Genomic DNA, 17,775 nt, shown 5'->3' on the forward strand with positions numbered 1-17,775 from the left:
CCAACGGCCGCGGCCACGCGCAACGCGCCGCCACCTGTCACTCATCAGAGGGATCCGCCTCCCGCGGGAACTCCAGCCAATGGGGAGAGGGGAAGAGCGCCGCGCCCTGCCCCTCCCGCGGGAAGCCGCGCCCCTCCTCGGCGTGGATTGGTTGCGGAAGAGGAACAAGGCTGCAAATCCGCCCGCCCTGCTCGGCCCGCGAGCCGGAAGAGGCGCTGAGCGCCAGCCAACGACAGAAGGATTTCCCTCGCCCCCGCCCACCGACCGCTAGCTCCTCCTCCGCGGCGAAGCCCCGCCCCCCTCTCCGAACGGCCGCGCTGCATAACGGCGCAGTGACGGGGCAGCGCGGGGCGCCGGCAGTTGCCGCGCATGCGCGCGGCGGCGTCGTTGCCCTTTCCATTCCGTCTGTCACCTCACAGTTGGTGTCGCCGCGGAGCCGGGAGCAGCGGGACCGGACCGGACCGGGAGCGGGACCGGACCGGGAGCGGGGCCGCGGCCGCGCTTCCCCCCTCCCCCCGCCCCGGCCCTGCTCAGCGGTGCGCGCCCGCCCCTCGGCCCGGCCGCGGGCGTCGCGCCGCGCGCGGCCCCCATGGAGGAGCCGCTGGCCCTGCACCCCGTGAAGCTCTACGTGTACGACCTGTCCAAGGGCATGGCGCGGCGCCTCAGCCCCCTCATGCTGGGTAAGGGCGGCCCTGGGCGGGGAAGGGGGCGCTGCGCCCCCCGGGGTGCAGCGCGGGGCTCGGTGGCGGCCGCCGCGGGGAGGTGGTGCGGTGGGAGAGCGGCTTGGGCAGCAGGGGGGACTCCGGGACTTCCCCCTCCCCGTCGCCCCGTTGTCATTTGGGGGACATCGTTTCCTAAAGCCTAACTGAAAGCGTTAGCTGGCCCCTGAAGCGAGGGAAAGCTCGGTTCCTGGTGGCCACGCTTTTATCACGCTCCGCGAGAGGAAGGCTCAGCGGGAAGAAAGCCTTCTCCTGGTCTTACGAGGTTGTTGAGTTCAAATGGCTTCGTGTTGCGGTGCGACTGGGTTGAGCCGTGTGCCGCACGGTTCGCGATGCACAGCTAACCACCTGCTCCTTCCAGCTGGTGTGCAAAACTCATCGTACGTCTGATCGACGATGTTTGCGTTTCCAGCTGAGCTTTGGACTGGTGGCTTACAGGAAAGTCAGGTTTTGCTTGACGTTTTGGAAGTGTAAAATAAAGGTGCAAGAAAAGAATGGTTTATACCTTTCACGTATGCCTCTGGCCCAGGTCAGATCAGCGGAGTGCGAGATGTGCCTTCTCAACAGGTTCATTTTCTGAGCAGATGGCTCTGCGTAATCTTGTCTTACGGTTTGTTGGTGTTTGCTTCATTCATTCTCCTGAAAGGAGATTTTGTGCTTTCCTGCAAGTATAAAAAAAAAAAAATCCACATTCTTCCTAGCATGAAGTTTCATACATGTCAATGATAGGTGTGCAAAGTTGAGACGAAAAGTTTATAGGGATCCCGTGTGATATACTCCATTAGGCAGATAGCAGCAACAGCTTTGTGAGGTGTGCATTTCCTACACTGGATAACATCAAAACTTTTTTCTTTGGTTGAAGTCACTTCTGTCATAGCCCTCGGGGAAGAAACTTTTCACCTGTTAGTTTTTAGCGGCTGTGCTTTGTCTTGTGCTAAATAGAGAAAAGAGTTATAAATCTGAAATCATACACGCACATAATCTGTCTCTTAACTGTGTTTGAGCTGAGCTGATTTTAATTATTCTTATTTTAAAGTTTGTTTAAGCATAGACTTAATTGCAGAAATTAATTGTCGATGTATTTGTCTCCATGCAGATCTTCACATACATCAGATCTTTAGCTTTTTTATTTTTTTAATTATTACCCACAAAATAAGTCCTGGCATCTCATTCCTTTCTGAATTTCTACATAAAAACACACAGTGTATACTTTTATCTGTGATGCCTCTTATGCTATCCAAACAGCGACTTAAAAACATTGTGCTTGAGGCAGAGTTTGGCACTAAATTTCTAGGAGTCTGAGTAATAAAAACTTAAAAATCTGAACACGTTTCACAATAGTATGGGAAGTATTTCTTGCTAGTACTGCCCAATAACCAGCTGAGTTCAGACATGCCTAGGGAATAGGGCCAACTAGGCCTGCTTGGTCATAGTGACAAGGCAGACTTCAGAATACTTAGGATTATGTGGATCCAGCAACTGGATTATCCATAAAACAAATGATTGTTTGTTCCTTTTTTCCTTTAAGTTTGTCTTCTGTGCATTTCTACTCAGCTCTATTGCACCTTCACATTATTTTGGAAATCTCTGCAAGAGCAAAGGGATGAAGAAAATAACCTTTCTTGCCTCTTGAACGTTCCTCTTTTTTTCCCGTTGAAGGACAACAAAAACTGTTGATAATTCTCTATACGTTAACTTTCAGACAGTCAATAGCTATTTTTCCAGTTTTTGTTTTTGCATATAATGCACATTATCATGAAAAAATAGAAATTGTAGGAGAAATGATTTACTGTATGATTTAGTGCTAAACATTTGTCATCTCTGGGAAGTGGAAGATAACTACTTACAGTATTCTTTCAATAGATACCAAGTTTGACTGAAACAATGCTTTTGCTTTTAGTGATAATTCTCCAATATTGCCTTCTTGAAATACAGGTGTTTTAGAGATGAGAAACAAATCTAAGTGATTGTGCTAAAACCAATTCCTAGCATACTGGAAAACAAGTTCAGTTCCCACTGTCTGAGCAGGATGAATTCCACATTACTGTGGAATTGGCTGACCACTGCAAGAGTTTTGCCACATGCTGTCTTCAGTTATGCTAATAGGATCCAGAGGTATTATGTATTATGTCAGTACAATGTTCAAAGATCAGCCTTCCCTACTAAAGATTACCTTAACTTTATATACCAGTTGTCACCATTGCAGCTGAACGATGAACCTGAAAGTTTTAGTGCCACACAGCACTGTTCATAGTAGGCTTTCGAGTTACTTAGTTGTGCCCTTTGTGCATCATATTTTTGCTTTTCTTGGCAAGATTTTTTTGTGTGTGTGCCCAGACTACTTTTGTTCTTGTTACTTTTTTGTGAGCTTCCTGTAATTTTTCTGTGAATATTTCTATTACTCACGTATATGTGCCTGAATGTTGTAGTTCAGCTGACCTGCAATATCAGTTTTGGAGTGTTTAATTTTCATGTACTATTGCTCTACATGTTCCTTTTCTATGTGTACTCTCTCCCCCAATCCTCAGTCTGTGAGATTTTATTTTTAACTAATTGGTTTATGCAATTACATGATCTAATAAAATAATAAATGTTAACAGGAAAGCAATGAGATTTCTGCTCTCGGGGCATCTCACCTGATTCTGTGAAAGGTAGAGAGGATAACTGAATAGCTCAACTTGCAATATTGATTTTAAATAAGATATCCAAAGACAGAGAATTCTTTAATAAGCCCATGATACAATGGGATTTTAATCCTTAAAGTAAAATGTTCTGCAGCCTCCCAAATACTCCTCTTTTATAACTGAGCCTATTGTGCAGGTGATTTACTGATGCAGGACTACCACAGTGTTTTTGGCTTAGTGCAGTATGAGTTAAAAGTCATTTCAATTTGAATGTATTTTAGTTGGGATTCCTAAATGAAGCCTTCAGCTGGAAAAAGCAGGACTGAAAACAACTCAATAAGAGTCAGAGCGAAAGATAAATACTAAAAGGAGGAGATACTTTCTGCTTTGTTCCTTGCGTTCAACTCCAGCACGTTATTCCACTTCCCCTCTGCACTTCCTGAAGAGTTTTGAATGGCTCCAGTGCAAAATGGGATCAGCTTTGCTCCAGAGCATTTGCTAGTGAATCCTTGAAAAGCAAGTGTATTGCCCTCCCCCAGTCTAACCTATTTCTTGATCTCCTTAGCCACCTCAGGGAGAAGGGAACTGAAGCAGGTTAGTCTTTTGTTTCAGTTGAACACCTTGAGTAGCACATGGGAGAAACTACTTGAATAATTAGGATAATTTTCTATACCAAAAGGGCAGGAATTTTAATGGCTTGGCCTAAAGAAATCTCAGTAATATGCAAAGCAACGCACTGCTAGAAATACCCAGGCTGACTGGCAAAACTGTATCACTTGCAGTTCCACAGGAGACTCATTCACTACTCTCTGGGGTCTAGACACACTATTAAAAACACTAAGCTTCCATGCATATTATTTCCTTACTTTACAGCTCAGGAATAGGTGTTGTTCTTGCACTGAGAGACAGATGACATCCCTTCTGAAAGGGATAAACTAAGTGCCCTCTTGTTATGTAATTCTTTATGTCCCAGAACTCTGCTGTCCTTCAGACTGATAATTTGGTTTAGTATACAAACTCTACTTTCCTTTGATATTTAAAATGCAGGAGTATGCTGCGTTGCTTGGCCCTCAAGATTAACAAATTAACTGTGCCAGAAAAATAGATGTAAGCATCTAATCTTCCTACTGCTTGGCCTTCCAGATAAATCCAAGCATGGAAGTAATCTGGTTTGATTGTATTCTAAAATTATGCAGGCTGCTTTCTTCTTTCAAAATAACCCTGTCTCCTGACAGTGACAGTGTCCTGAATCAGTTGCCCAACAGGCAAACATAACTGCTTCATTCTTCACATTGCTGTGTTTAAGCCGAGGGTCCTAGAATTGTTATACAATTTGCATGTTGTAAACATCATGGAAGTATGAGAAAAATACATCAGCCAGAAACCTATTTGAGCTATGAATGTTATAAAGAAAAATAATAGCAGCAAACAGAAAAACCTGTTTAGTTGTCAAATGACACATCAAATCATTCAAACAGTTGCAATAGATGAGACCTCTAAGCAACATCTCTGCTGAATTGGCATCCCTTCCTGAGTTGTATTGAGTAACTTCAGAAAAGATCCATACAAGCACTTGAGCAATTAAAAAAAATGTTTCAGGTATGTGATCAAACTTTCAAGGCTTGACAAGTTATCACTCTGAACTCTCATAGCTACAACACAGTAACTTCCATGACCAAGTTCTTAGACTGTGACAAATGCAAGGTAATTCAACTTATATTAGCTTGTAATGAAAGCAGATCAAATTAAATTTAACTACTTCACATTTACTGCAAACTGAGGTTTACACACAGACAATTACTGTGGCATAGCTGGCACCTGGTAGCTTGATAATGTGTATTAGTTGTTTTATGATTAAGTGCCTGAATCTAAATTTGTGAGACCCTTCCCTGCTCAACAGCTCTCTGTCCCTTGATATATTTAAACTTTCTAGACAGCTTACTGTTTTTCTATTTGACCAGACTGAATGGTCAGATGTCCAAAAGACTACTTGGACATTCCTGTTCATACATTATAGGCCTGTGTATCATTTGGATTAACTTTGTTTCAGGTACTGAGGGCAGAGTAGCTCCTGTAATCATCAGCTTTTGCAGATTGAACAGAAATTATTGGAGAATCAGACTTTCCTATACAGTTACAGACAGCCTATGGGGAACTGTGTTGGTTTGGTGGCAGTACAAGCTTACAGCAGCTCTGTTCGCATTGCAGCCTGCCACAGGAGTTTGGAGTGTTGTGGTGAGGAGTGGAAGAGCATGAAACGTGATGATGTCTGCTAGTATCCCAGTTCGTATTCACCATGCCTCTCCTAGATCACTCAGTCTACTATGGGATGTAAGCCCTATTGCATTGTAGGATTATTTCGGGAGTATTGCTGGCTTGATTTGCTTTTGGAGTTGGGCAATGCACCAAGAAGCAGCTTTATTGGAAAGTGTCTCTACTAGGCCTGGACCCAACTTGTGTCTTAGCACTGCTGCAGCAATGTGGTACTCTTGCTTCTGGCTGTGGAACCAGAGCAACACTGATCCCTTGTTGGTCATCTGTTAAAGCTGGTGTGCAATAAGCCTTCAGAAGCTGTGAGCAGTGTGGCTTTTATATCATTGGCAATGTTCAGCAGCAGGTAAAACATAACTTACTAGTGCAGGCTGTCCTGATTACTTTGCTTGAGCTGCCAAACAGTGGCAATGGTCGTGTTTGGATGAGTTGTCACCTGTTCTGTGCAATGCCTGGGTTTGGGAGAAAGGTAATAACAGTCACATAGGAGAATTACCAGGGAAGGCAAAACTTCAGAAAGAAGATGATGATGTTCAAGAGGCTGGTGTGGCTAGTATTGCCAGGTTTCTTAGGCTTGTGATTTCCCAAGTGTGTTAGCATTGTGGAGGCTTGCATGGCATTTATGAGCAGCACAGCCCACCACTGACAGGAAAGGATTTTATTCTGTCTGTAACAGGCTGGAAAGCTACCATAGATGCCTTATTGTCATCTGTGCTGCTGATCTGGCACGTGTTTTCCACAGCGCCAGCTTGGTGATGTCATTCAGGAGCTCAGCAGAAATAGCTGGTCAGCCGCTCCATTAACATCCCTAAACTGGTGCTTGGCACAAAACGACCTATTGCTCTGGCAGCTGCTGCCTGATGTTGAGCAAGGGTATGGTATGTAGCAGCCAGAGAGGAGCCCTCCAGGGCTGGACTACAATCTAATGCAATTCTGTTTGGTTTTTGTTTCATACAATCAGAGATCTGCATCAGTGGGAGGGGACCTCTGCAAGCGCTGAGTCCATCCTCCTGCTCAGGGCAGATCCAGTTAGAACATGTTCCTTGGGGCCTTATCCAGTTGAGTTCTGAATATCTCCAAGGATGGAAATTGCACATCCTTTCTGTCCCAGAGTTTTGACCACTTTTTAAAAAATCTTTTATTGAATGAGGAACTTCCTGTGTTCCAGCTTGTCTGTTGCCTTCCACTGTGCACCTCTGAACAGGAAGATGCTCTTCTCTATTACCAATTAGGTAGTTGTAGACAGCAAGACCATCTCTTGGCCTTCTCTTCTTAAGGCTGAACAACCCCAGTTCTTTTAGTCTTTCCTCAATACTTCGTGTGCTCCAGCCCAGTGTATCGGTGTCTGCCTTGTGCTAGGGGGAGGCCCAAATTGGACACAGCCATCCAGATGTGGTCTTGCGCGTTCCAACAGAGGGGAATAATCACCTCCCTTGACTTGCTGGCTATAGTCTTGCTAGAACAGCCCAATATCTGGTGGCCTTCATTGCCACAATGATTTTTGTTAAGAGCAAAAGGCAACAAGTGGATGTTGCAGTTTTAGAAGTAGAAACTGGCAACTTTATGGAAAGCCCTTTGTCATTCTTTACTGGAAATGTGTATTATGTGCATGTGTGTGAAAGTAAACACTAAGGTGTTCTTTTTCCACTTGGCAGTTGAAAGTGCAGATATGATTCTAGTTGTGCCCTGAAGGATAAAGTTCAAAGTCCTAGTGGAAAACAGGGATTTATTGCGAACAAATACGTAATAAATATGCAGAGCCGAGGTGGTAGGACCTATCATAGGCTTGCTGCTAAAGTTAGTGCATTGCATGGTACCCTACATAGACTGTTGCTAATGAGCCCGTAGTGTCACTTTCAAAATGCCATCAGGAGCTGGTCTCTGGCAGCTCTAGAGTACAAGGTGAAAGCTCTTGAGAGGAAGGTGCGGAAAAAGGGACAAAGGGTCTGGGAGCACAACAGGGTGGGACACGTTAAAGAGGCAGCAAATGCTCCTGAAATGTTGCAACACGCTGCTCCACTTCTTTCATCATTGCTACTATCTTCTGGCCTTCATCCTACTCCATGCCTACGTATCTGTGCAACAGGTTGACAGTGAACGCACTGGCTGCAATCCATAGTAGTGACAGATCAGTCCACCTACTTCAAAACTCCACATGCTCACTTTGACTGATGTCTCTATTGTCACAACAGCCTTTTTCCTGCCTGCACTCTTATATCACCCTTATCTGAAGCAGATAACTATCTCTGTGTCTTTAGCAAAAAAAAAAAAAAAAAATCATTGCAGTCATTGTTCATACCTTACTTGAACATGCAAGCATCTCTTTCTTAGAGCTCTTAAAGGACTATCGTTACCAGTTTTGCTCCCTGTTTTATCCAGGTCTGATGACAATAGAAAGCTTTTCCTTTTCTATTACCTATGAAAAAGGACTCAAGAAGTGCTGGCACACCCAAACCAATACTATCCTGAGAGAGGAGTAGGAGGGGATAAATATCCCAAGACCCACTGCTTATAGTAAGAGAGGGGCAATGTCCCTGCCTTTTGGTAGGCCATTGATGTGGTGACACTAATCTAAGACACCTCTTTCAACAAGGTGATGGATAATATACCCCATCACCGCTACAGCAGTGGGTGTCCTAGGGGAAGTTGGACACCGATGTGAGAAAAATGATCCGTGACAGCTCAGCAGAGAAGCCAGCTGTTCTAGGAAGTGCTTAGAGCTTTGTTTTAGCAAACACTTTTTATGAGCAGAATAATTTGTTGTTACTCTGCGCATCCATTTTCAGACTTCTAAAAGCAGTCACAGTGCACTTTCAGCATCATAAGCTGTGGAAATATAAGCGGAGTGGTTGGCTGTATAGCTGCTAGGGATAAGCAAGCCTGATTCCCGTGAAGAGGGAATGCAGCCAAACCTGAGGTGGGGAGAAGAGATGAGACAGTTGGTACTGACAGACCAGCTCTAGCTCAAAAAACTCCCAAACCTTACAGCATTGTAGGCAGGTGGAGGAAGAGGGGCAGAGCGTGGTGAATTCTTTGCCCTGCTGTATTACGGTGTAGCAAAGATTGGCCTGTCGCTTGTTCAGGGGTACTTAGCTGGAGCTGAGGAGTTTCTGCCTGCTTGTACTATAACAGTCTCTTTTACAGTGACAGTATAGCTAAACACTTTACATTTTCCCCTTCTTGAAGGAGAAACTGCAGTAAATTCATTAAATGCTGCAGAGGCCTAACTGCTCTACTGCCAGATTCCTGCTGCGCTCCGTTTCATGTCCGTTCCCACTCAGGGTGCTGTGACTACACCACCCTCACTGAACTGCGTTGGCTGTTGGTAACCCTTTCCAGAGCCTTGCCCTTGCAGTGTTTTGGTTCCCCATGGTGCACAGGATAAAGTATCTGCTGAATAGTAGCATGGTAAATGGGACCAGTTAGACTTCTGTGCAGGGTCTGTGTCCAGATCTGTCACCTCCAGCACCGATGTCTGTGGCTGGTTTCGCACCTGGCAAACAAGGGAAGACGCAAGGAAGCAATGTGCATGAGGCTAGCAGCAGGTCTAGCTTAAGGCTGTCACACAGTCTTAACCAGAAGTTCAGGTAAAGAGAGGGTGAGAACAGACAAGGCAGAGGCCCTTAGGATGGCCAAGGAAAGCCTTCTGTCACCACATTCAAATAAAATGCTTCTTCGGAGCTCTGAGGCTGCATTTAAAAGAGGGATGATATTTAATATATAATGGCATAGAATTCAAGAAGCAAAAATTGACTGACAAGATCAGTGGCTTTAAACTAAGCTGGTGCAAGCAGATGGTGTCCAAATAAGAGTAAGGCCTTTTGACCAAAAGTTAACTCATCAGGACTTTCAGAACAAATTTTTACAAGGACAGTGCATCTTGTATTCTGTTTGGGGGCTGTTTTTCTTTTTTTGTTGGTTTTTTTTATGGTATTGTCTCTCTGTGGTGTTCTTCACCTAGCTCTAAGAAACCTGCAACTGGCTTTAGCGGATTCAGATCCCATTCTGGCATCTAAAAGTTCGACGACAACAACGTTTCTAGGAAAAGGTGCTGCTTGGTTGTAAAGGACGATGGTGTGGGAAGTAGTCTGCTGAGGGAGGGGGCTGACACATGAAGATCTGAACAGATCAAGGGCCTGCTAGAGCACAGGGGCACTCAGTCTACCCAGGAGTTCAGGGAAATGTCAAATATGGGTAAACACAATTATTTTGTTCTAAACCCACTTTTCTGAGTGTTATATCCCGAGTTTGGCAAACCAAAATTATAACACGTCTGTGTCATAGCAGGCTGCCTTTGCCTAAAAGTTTACCAAGGGCTGCTGTTCCAGGACCAAACCCTTCAGTTACGATAAAGTAATCAAGCCTGGAGCAGTTCCAGCTAGTGACCTTTTAAAGACTGGTTTGATCTTGAGATCTCACCATCAAGGAGGAGAGGTTTAGGCTTCCCACTTGAAAAAGATGTACCCAGGGCCTGGAAAAGCATTTCAGAAGGGACTTCTTATCTAAGACACAATGATATTATCAATTTAGGGGTGCCAGAAACAAATCTTTGCTGCTGATGACTGTGTTCTACAAAACTCTTAATTTGGTTTTATAGCTTGTGTAAATTTCAATCCTGTACTTGATTTGATTTTGTTTTCTGTCCTAAACTTTGCTTAAAAAAAAAAAAAAAAAAAAAAAAAAAAAAAAAAAAAAAAAAGAGGGAGAAAAAGCCATGGCATGGATTATAGAGACTTTCACCCACAGATCTTTAAATCAAGTCTGATTCTCATCAGTTATTGGAAAACTGACTACCCATGCCACTAACTGCCTGCAATTCTAAAATGAGTGTGAATCTCAACTGTTCTGGTCCTGACTGAGTACTCTTAATTTTACAAAAATATCCTCCCACATCTTGGTCTGTAGATAAAAGCCCAAGGAAGGTGAACTTTGGCAGGATAGGATGGCACTGCCAGCTCTACCTGCAGGAGGAGGAAAGTAAGACACCAGTGTGGGCAGAGTAGCTTGCTTGAAAGACAGACATACTGCTGCTTTTGAAGCAACTCCGGGATGAAAGGAGGTTACTGTCATGGTGAAATAATGGGCAAGATTTCTTGGTGACTGACAGAAAGTAGGCTGAAATCTGGAAAATACTTTGTTAATAACTCTTCTTTTCTTTGCTTACAGGGAAACAGCTGGATGGCATCTGGTAAGTGACTAGATTTAACATAATGTATGTTAAATGCTGTGTGGCGTAGGAAGTATTTTCAATATGAGATTATATGTGCTTCAGATCTTAAGAAAGCTGGTGCTGAAGATAGACCAAGGTACTTTTTGTTCCTGAATCTGGACTGACAGTAAGATGATGTAGAGTCAGGTGCCTTTAAAATTCTGGAGTCAGAGCTCAGTGGACCCAATGAAAACAGTGTTGCTAATGGTTGTTGCATTTAATTGCTCTTGTACCCTTTTTGAAGGCTCGGATGCTGTCCTTGTCCCAAACACTTTGTCTTCTAATTTCAGGCGTGACTAAACATGACAGTGCAAGAGGAGGTAGGAGGGGAGGGTATTACAGAATCAGGCCATAGGGTACTTAGGAGCTATGACTACATTCAGTTACAAAACGTTCCCCAGTTTGCTATAATTTGCATCCAGGAGTCAGACAAACAAACAGTTTGTCCATCCATCTCCCATCTTCTCTCTGTATTCTTCTACCTCCAGTTAATGTCCAAACTTTTCCCGGGTCTTGTCTATCAGTCAGACGGATACTCCCTCTGTCAGCATAGTGGTGGGGCTGGCACTATCTCTGTGACTACATCCTTGTCTGTTTAGCTAAAAGAGCCCTTTTCTTGCTGCGTTCCTTCATACTTGGGCACCTAGCTAATCATCTTTTCACTCAAACATCTGCAGCGTTATATGAGGCCTGATAATCATTGCTTCCATTTCTGTTAGTGTCCCAGCAGATACTGTTCCTAGTCACAGAAACACCTTGACCTTTTCTTTCAAAGTTACTTTCATGATGTCCTTAAGCACAGGAATTTACCAGACTTATATGTTAGATTAAATATTTCCTTTGTTTCACCTACTTTCTGTCCTTTGTGACAGGCACACCTCCATTATAGTCCATAAGGATGAGTTCTTCTATGGCAGTGGGGGAATCTCCAGCTGTGCACCTGTAAGTTAAACTTATTTTTCTGATAAAATAATTTTGTAGTAAAGTTAACTGATCAGAATTTTGTTGCTGTCCTTTAGAAAAACGGCAAGTGAAGAGATTTCTGAATTCAGCCAGCTAAGGCTGCTTGCCATGGTGGCTCTGGGCATCTGAGGAAAAGGGAACATGAACAATGGATTTAAGCCCAACTAAATGGAGGCTGGGGGTTACTTCAGTGATTGTACCCTGGGTAGAGAGAGACTGTTGGCAGCTGCATTGCCTGATTGACATCTTGTCTAATTCTGTATGGACAGTTCTTGCCTGCAGACTTGGCAACTCAAGACATCCTTTTAAAAATAAAAAACCCATAGTGCCTTCGCAGATCTTTTTTGTTTTGAAGAGGCAAAACTTATGGGCCGCTCTTCTAAATGAAGTTTTGCCATAGCTTAGAGCTTTCAGCTTAAAGAACCAGGTGCACGAGCTGAAGTGTAAGTTGCATGTTGCCTCTCATTCTCCGAGTGCAGAATGAAGAAGGCCAGTAGGGCTCTTCACTTGACAAGCATGTTAAAATTTCCTCCTTTGGTTCATGGGCAAACCATGACAGTGCTATTCCATGGAATCCTTGAAAATAATTTATTCTGTCCATTTAACATCATTTTCTGGTGGTTAATTTCTTGCAGGGAGGGACGCTGCTTGGCCCCCCAGACTCAGTTGTTGATCTGGGAAACACTGAAGTCACAGAGGAAATTTTCCTGGAGTATCTTTCCTCATTGGGAGAATCTATGTTCCGGTTAGTAGCAGCTTTTATTGTAAAATTTATGTACCAAGAAAAGTGTCTAAGGGCAGAGAAGGGAGGAAGGTGTTTGGAGACCAATCCTATTGACAAAGCTTTGTCTGCCTTGTATAATACTTAGTGCTCTGAGGCTGGAACTGATGTGATGGTACACAATGAGCTACCAGCTAGGCAACCCTCTGATGTGCTAGCCCTTAGCTGTGCGGGGAAAGCATTTTGCCAGAAAGCCTTTCACATTGCATGCTTTTTGCAAAATGGGATACTGCCTGATATGTCTTGAGAGGATCACTAGGGAAAATGAAGGCAATGTATGAAATATTTCAGTAAATAGTACTTTACCATCTGAGTCAGAGGCAAAATGTTGTAGGAGAGCTGCCAATTTTCAGGTGAGTAAAATCAAGGTCTTTACTGTTACAGTCTAGTATACTTTTTGCAAGAATAGGAAACTGTCGTGTTTAGTGTTTTGGCTAAATTCCACTGACAGTAATTCCTGTGATTTCTCCTTATTCCTTGTGTGGTTTTAATTGAAGAAACCTGACTTCACTTATCCTCTGAAAAAACGTTATATGGTGTCAGTGATGCACAGTGATGTCATTTTCTGCCTTGATTCAATTGAACTTGAAGGTGAACTGACTTCTGTATTTTGCCTATTTGCCTTAGAGACCTTTGGGATGAAAAGTGCTAATGTAAGGAGATGGTTCACATTAGTGGTCTTAAGTTTCTCTGCTGGTTAGATTTATCACTGAATCTGTCTTTTTGTGTTTCAATTCCTTTCCTGTGGCACAGAGGAGAGTCTTATAACCTCTTTGAACATAACTGCAACACCTTCAGTAATGAAGTGGCACAGTTCCTGACAGGAAGAAAGATCCCTTCCTACATCACTGACCTTCCAGCTGAAGTGCTTGCCACGTGAGTATGAGTTCCACTTCTCTCTGTAGTATGCTGCTTCGTGCTAACGCTTAAATATTTCACTAAAGCAAAAGCACTAGTTTCTACTGGTTCTCTGTTGTGCTTCATAAAATGAGGGAAAAGGTGCTATTTGCTTTACTTTTAACAGTTACAGCACTCCATACCACAGATGCATAACTGGCACTGGAATTGCTCAGAAGATGGGAGAAGGTTGTTCTTCTGTCTTTTGAATTAATTTAAACTAACTAATTTGTTATCTTTCTTACGTGACCAGAAAAGTGTAGAAGATTTCAGAAAATGGTGCAAATTTTCTGTCTTAGGAAACTAGTAACTCTCAAAAGTCACTTCTCTTATTCCAAGCACCATAATTGCAGTGGAGGTTTTATTTTTTTTTCCCCTCCTTTCTTCTCCTATGAAGAGGCAAGTGAGATGTAATTTTAAAGATAACACTGCAGTTCTGTAAGCTAGGACTAGATGGGCAAAGAGGGTATGGAAGATACGAAATGAAGAGTTTGTTTCCTGCCTGGTAGGTCAGCTCAGCACTTCTTTACGTGCACTCAGCGAGTGAGGAACCCTGTGCCATGAATTAAGTTCCATCATTTAAGTCTTATTTCTCCTAACAGTGGTATACAACATTATTTGGGAGACACATATTCAACCCTGGACTGTTGTCTCTTCAAATATCTTAAAGTCTGATTAAATCTGTAATTGAATGAGTCATATTGAAAGATAAACCAGGTGCCACAGATTTCAGCAGAAATTATTCTGCAAGTATATGAGTATATACAAGCATACTATTGAGTAAGGGGGCTAGAGGCTTTTCTTCTAGTACAGTCTTTAATTCTGATGTGGTACTTAATGAAGAACCTCAGTTGCATAACTGGGATTTTGTTCATACGCTTAAGTAGAATGAGTTACCAAAAGCCATTTTCAGCCATGGTATTATCATGTTAGCAGTACAGACATGTTAGGGCTCCAAACTAGCTTATATAAAACCATGTGTAAGATTCTCAGGTATTGAACAGTCTGCTCTAATTTGTAGTGAAATTTTGTTCTTCAAATTTGCTTCTACAAAATCAGTTTGATTCTGCTCTAGGAAGTGAGTGCATTTCAGTAGTAAATGTGGGAAAATGTTCATCAGGGAACTATTTGAGATGTTTATATTTCTTTGCCTTCTCAGACCTTTTGGACAAGCTTTAAGGCCCCTCTTGGACTCCATCCAGATCCAGCCACCTGGTGGAAATACCTTCAGCAGACATAATGGACAGAGCTAACAGGAGTGACCCGGTGTGCCCAGCCTCACCAGGCCTCTTCCTTTTTAATCATGAATTACCAGATTTCTATTTTATAATTTCCCATTGAAATTAACTCTATGGAAATGACAAGATAAGTTTTCAAATTTCCTAAGGAGAGGATTTATCAGGGTGCATGTAAGACAATGCTACCAAAAAGATTGCCGTAATTTCTAATAGTATTATACTAACTTATAAAGGCTGTCTTGCCCGAGTAGGCTGTCACTTTTGAAATAACTCCTATGCCAGTAAAGTGGAGATTCATTCCATGAACATTCAAGGGCCCATTATATTATTTGGGGTAAATAAGGGGATGTTCTAGCCATCCTTTGCCAAGCTCACATCTCTTTCCTGTGTCGCTGCTTATATTATGGGGGCACTTGCTCTCATGTCTGTAGCAGAATGACAAAGGAAGTGTTTCTAGTGTAGAAAGTGAAGGCTTCCCAATGTTAACCTTCTGTGTATTTTGTTGACATTGTGTTACTTGCTCAGGGGAAAAGCTCAACTCAGCTGATTATATGAAATGATCTAGATGAACTAAGTGTCCCTCTCAAAAATTGCAACTTTCAATGGGATTAAGTATGTGGGGGAGGAGGGGGCTGCAACTGAAAATTACCAAGAGCCTCCTCCTGCTAGATGCAAGAATTATGAGAGAGCATGAGCTGAAAGAACAGAATCTCATGAGCAGAAGTAGTGAAAACACATTTCAAGTGAGAGCAAAATGAAATGTTTCGTTTTTCTCTAAAGCAAGCTTACTAGCAAATGTGTAGAACCTTGTTAACTATCCACCTTCAGACAAGAGCTGGTTTTGCTCATTATACCAGAGTCACAGTACAGAAAGGCAGGAGTGGCACAGCAGCTACATAATAATATAAGATAGGCCAATTCTGCCTTCAATATCCAGTTGCAACCACAGTTGGAGTTCCAACTTTCTCAGATATTGCTGTCCTTTCCAGAGCAGTTGAGTATGTCACAGACAGGACTTTGACTAAGTGTAAGAGAAATACCTAACACATCTCCCCAAATTTAAGGAACATGAGCAAGACTAAAATTCAGCTTTTCTACACACATACAGAAGCAGTTTTATCCTCTGATTGACATTAGATTGCATCAATACTGCATCTCCTGATTTAAGGTTCTCACAGCTTCACCATTATTTGCAGAGAGAAAAGATTAGGGAAAGGAAAGAATAAGCACATTCATTTCTTTTCATGCATGTGTATTCACTTTTCCTGGACAACTCTGTAGCAATTAATTTAGGAAGGAACACAAGAAAGAGTCATCAGGCAACTGGAACATTCCCCAAACCCAAAAGGGCTGCTAATTCTCCGTAAAGGGGGATCGTGCATCCTGGATGCTGCTGATAAAGCATCTATGCAAGTGTTTACCCCTTTGTCCAGTGCTTTGTTGTGAAAAGAATTACAGCAAGTTCAGTCCTGCATCTTAAACTTCCTGCACTGGAAACCTCCTGCAAACCTAAAGTAGATGTCTTTTCTCTGTGGAGCTCTTTTTCCCAAAATAATATGTGTTAATAATTTTGTCATGCTGTTATTCAGTGAGGACTATAATGGTTCATATTTTTGTGGGGATGGAATGGAGGAAAACTACGGTTTATTCAGGCTGCATCAAATATTCTTCTGCCCTGCACTTTGTGAAATCACTACATATGTGAAAATAATATACTGTCAGTGTATTTCACAGTTGTGTGTGTACATACAGCAGTGGTCTTTGTGGCCCAGAATGTTTTTCTCCTTCTGTCATTCTCTGCTTTTGCCATCAACTTCTTAAGTGTTTCATTTGATGTACTGGAATCTGAAATAACTGTAACAGTTAGTTCTGGTTTACACAAAATCTCTCAATCTTTCTCCCCTTTTCCCCACTAAAAGTCAGGGTTTGCCAAAAATGAACAAACAAAAAAAAATCCATAATAAAGCATTTATGAACACCTTTTGGTGCTGTTAGAGGAAGAATCAGTAAGTGTTTGCTTTCCGCTGAGCCACAGCTTAAAAGTGTTCCTTTTCTCTTTATGTATCCTCTCCAATCCTTCCTCATACCTGTTGTTTAAAGAGTAACTTGCCTCTCATCTTCAGAGAGATGTGACTATATCACAAAATGCAGTAGCATTAGAGATCTTGGAGCTTCCCCAGCCAAACAGATTTACACGATTTGACAGGATGCAGCACCCAAAAGCAGCACAGCTGTGGTTGCTTGTCTTTCAGCAAGCTACTTACTTCAGGCACAGTATTGCACTGATATGGCTCCTCTGCTTCCCATTCAGGGGAAGCTCTGACAGCACGGTCTCTGTCCCACACTCCATTGCATGGTGTAGATGCGTCCTGTGTGTCCACCACTTCATGGTTCTGAGCCTGGGTTCTGCTTGGCTGCCCACTTCAGGACATGTTATATCCTGTCAGGAGGGAGGAAAGAAAAGGAAGTGGTTGACCCTGTGCATTTTGCAGTTTGTCTTTTTCCCCTCCCTAGCAGCCCTTTGGAAGAGATAATGCTGCTGTTTGAATATCACCAGGTAAAATTTCACTCGACCATATTGTATTTGCGATAGCAATGAAGCTCTGAAAGGAGCTTGCAAAGGGCCTTCTTGGTTTTGGACGTCCTCTAGCTTCATCTGGCAAAAGACTATTAGGAGGGAATCCCATTTGCTTGAACTTACTGAATAGGGAGATCCCAATATTGTGTAAATCTTTTTGAAACCCATTTTCTACAAATACTGTTATGTGTAAATTGCAGAACTGTGCACCCAACATTCCACCCAGCCATACTTATTTATAGGAATATAAGCTAGAATGAGAAATGTATGTAACTGTATATAAGTGAAGAACTTCAGCCAGTTGATTGACAAAGGGGCAGGGAAGCTGAACTCCTGAAAGAGAGCAGAACCCTTTTGCCCCAACTTACTGTTCTGTCTTGTGTTGTTGGGGTTCCCCCATGCCATTTTAAAAATGTTAATACCGTCTTTAGGCAGAAAGTGATGTTTTGAGTTTTTTCTGTTTTTTATTCTATTACAATAAACAGAAATACAGCA

At 42.8% G+C, this 17,775-nt stretch overlaps 1 protein-coding gene across 1 annotated transcript; it reads left to right on the forward strand.

The window, feature by feature from the left end:
* Window positions 1-346: 346 nt before the first annotated feature.
* DESI1 (desumoylating isopeptidase 1) lies at window positions 347-17,775 on the forward strand. The gene is made up of 6 exons (XM_062587210.1): window positions 347-680; window positions 10,781-10,802; window positions 11,696-11,765; window positions 12,422-12,531; window positions 13,321-13,443; window positions 14,624-17,775. The coding sequence occupies exons 1-6, from the start codon at window positions 590-592 to the stop codon at window positions 14,715-14,717; spliced, it is 510 nt and encodes a 169-aa protein (XP_062443194.1). The 5' UTR covers window positions 347-589; the 3' UTR covers window positions 14,718-17,775.

The sequence above is a fragment of the Rhea pennata genome, chromosome 1, assembly GCF_028389875.1.
Source record: "Rhea pennata isolate bPtePen1 chromosome 1, bPtePen1.pri, whole genome shotgun sequence".
NCBI classification, from domain to species: domain Eukaryota; kingdom Metazoa; phylum Chordata; class Aves; order Rheiformes; family Rheidae; genus Rhea; species Rhea pennata.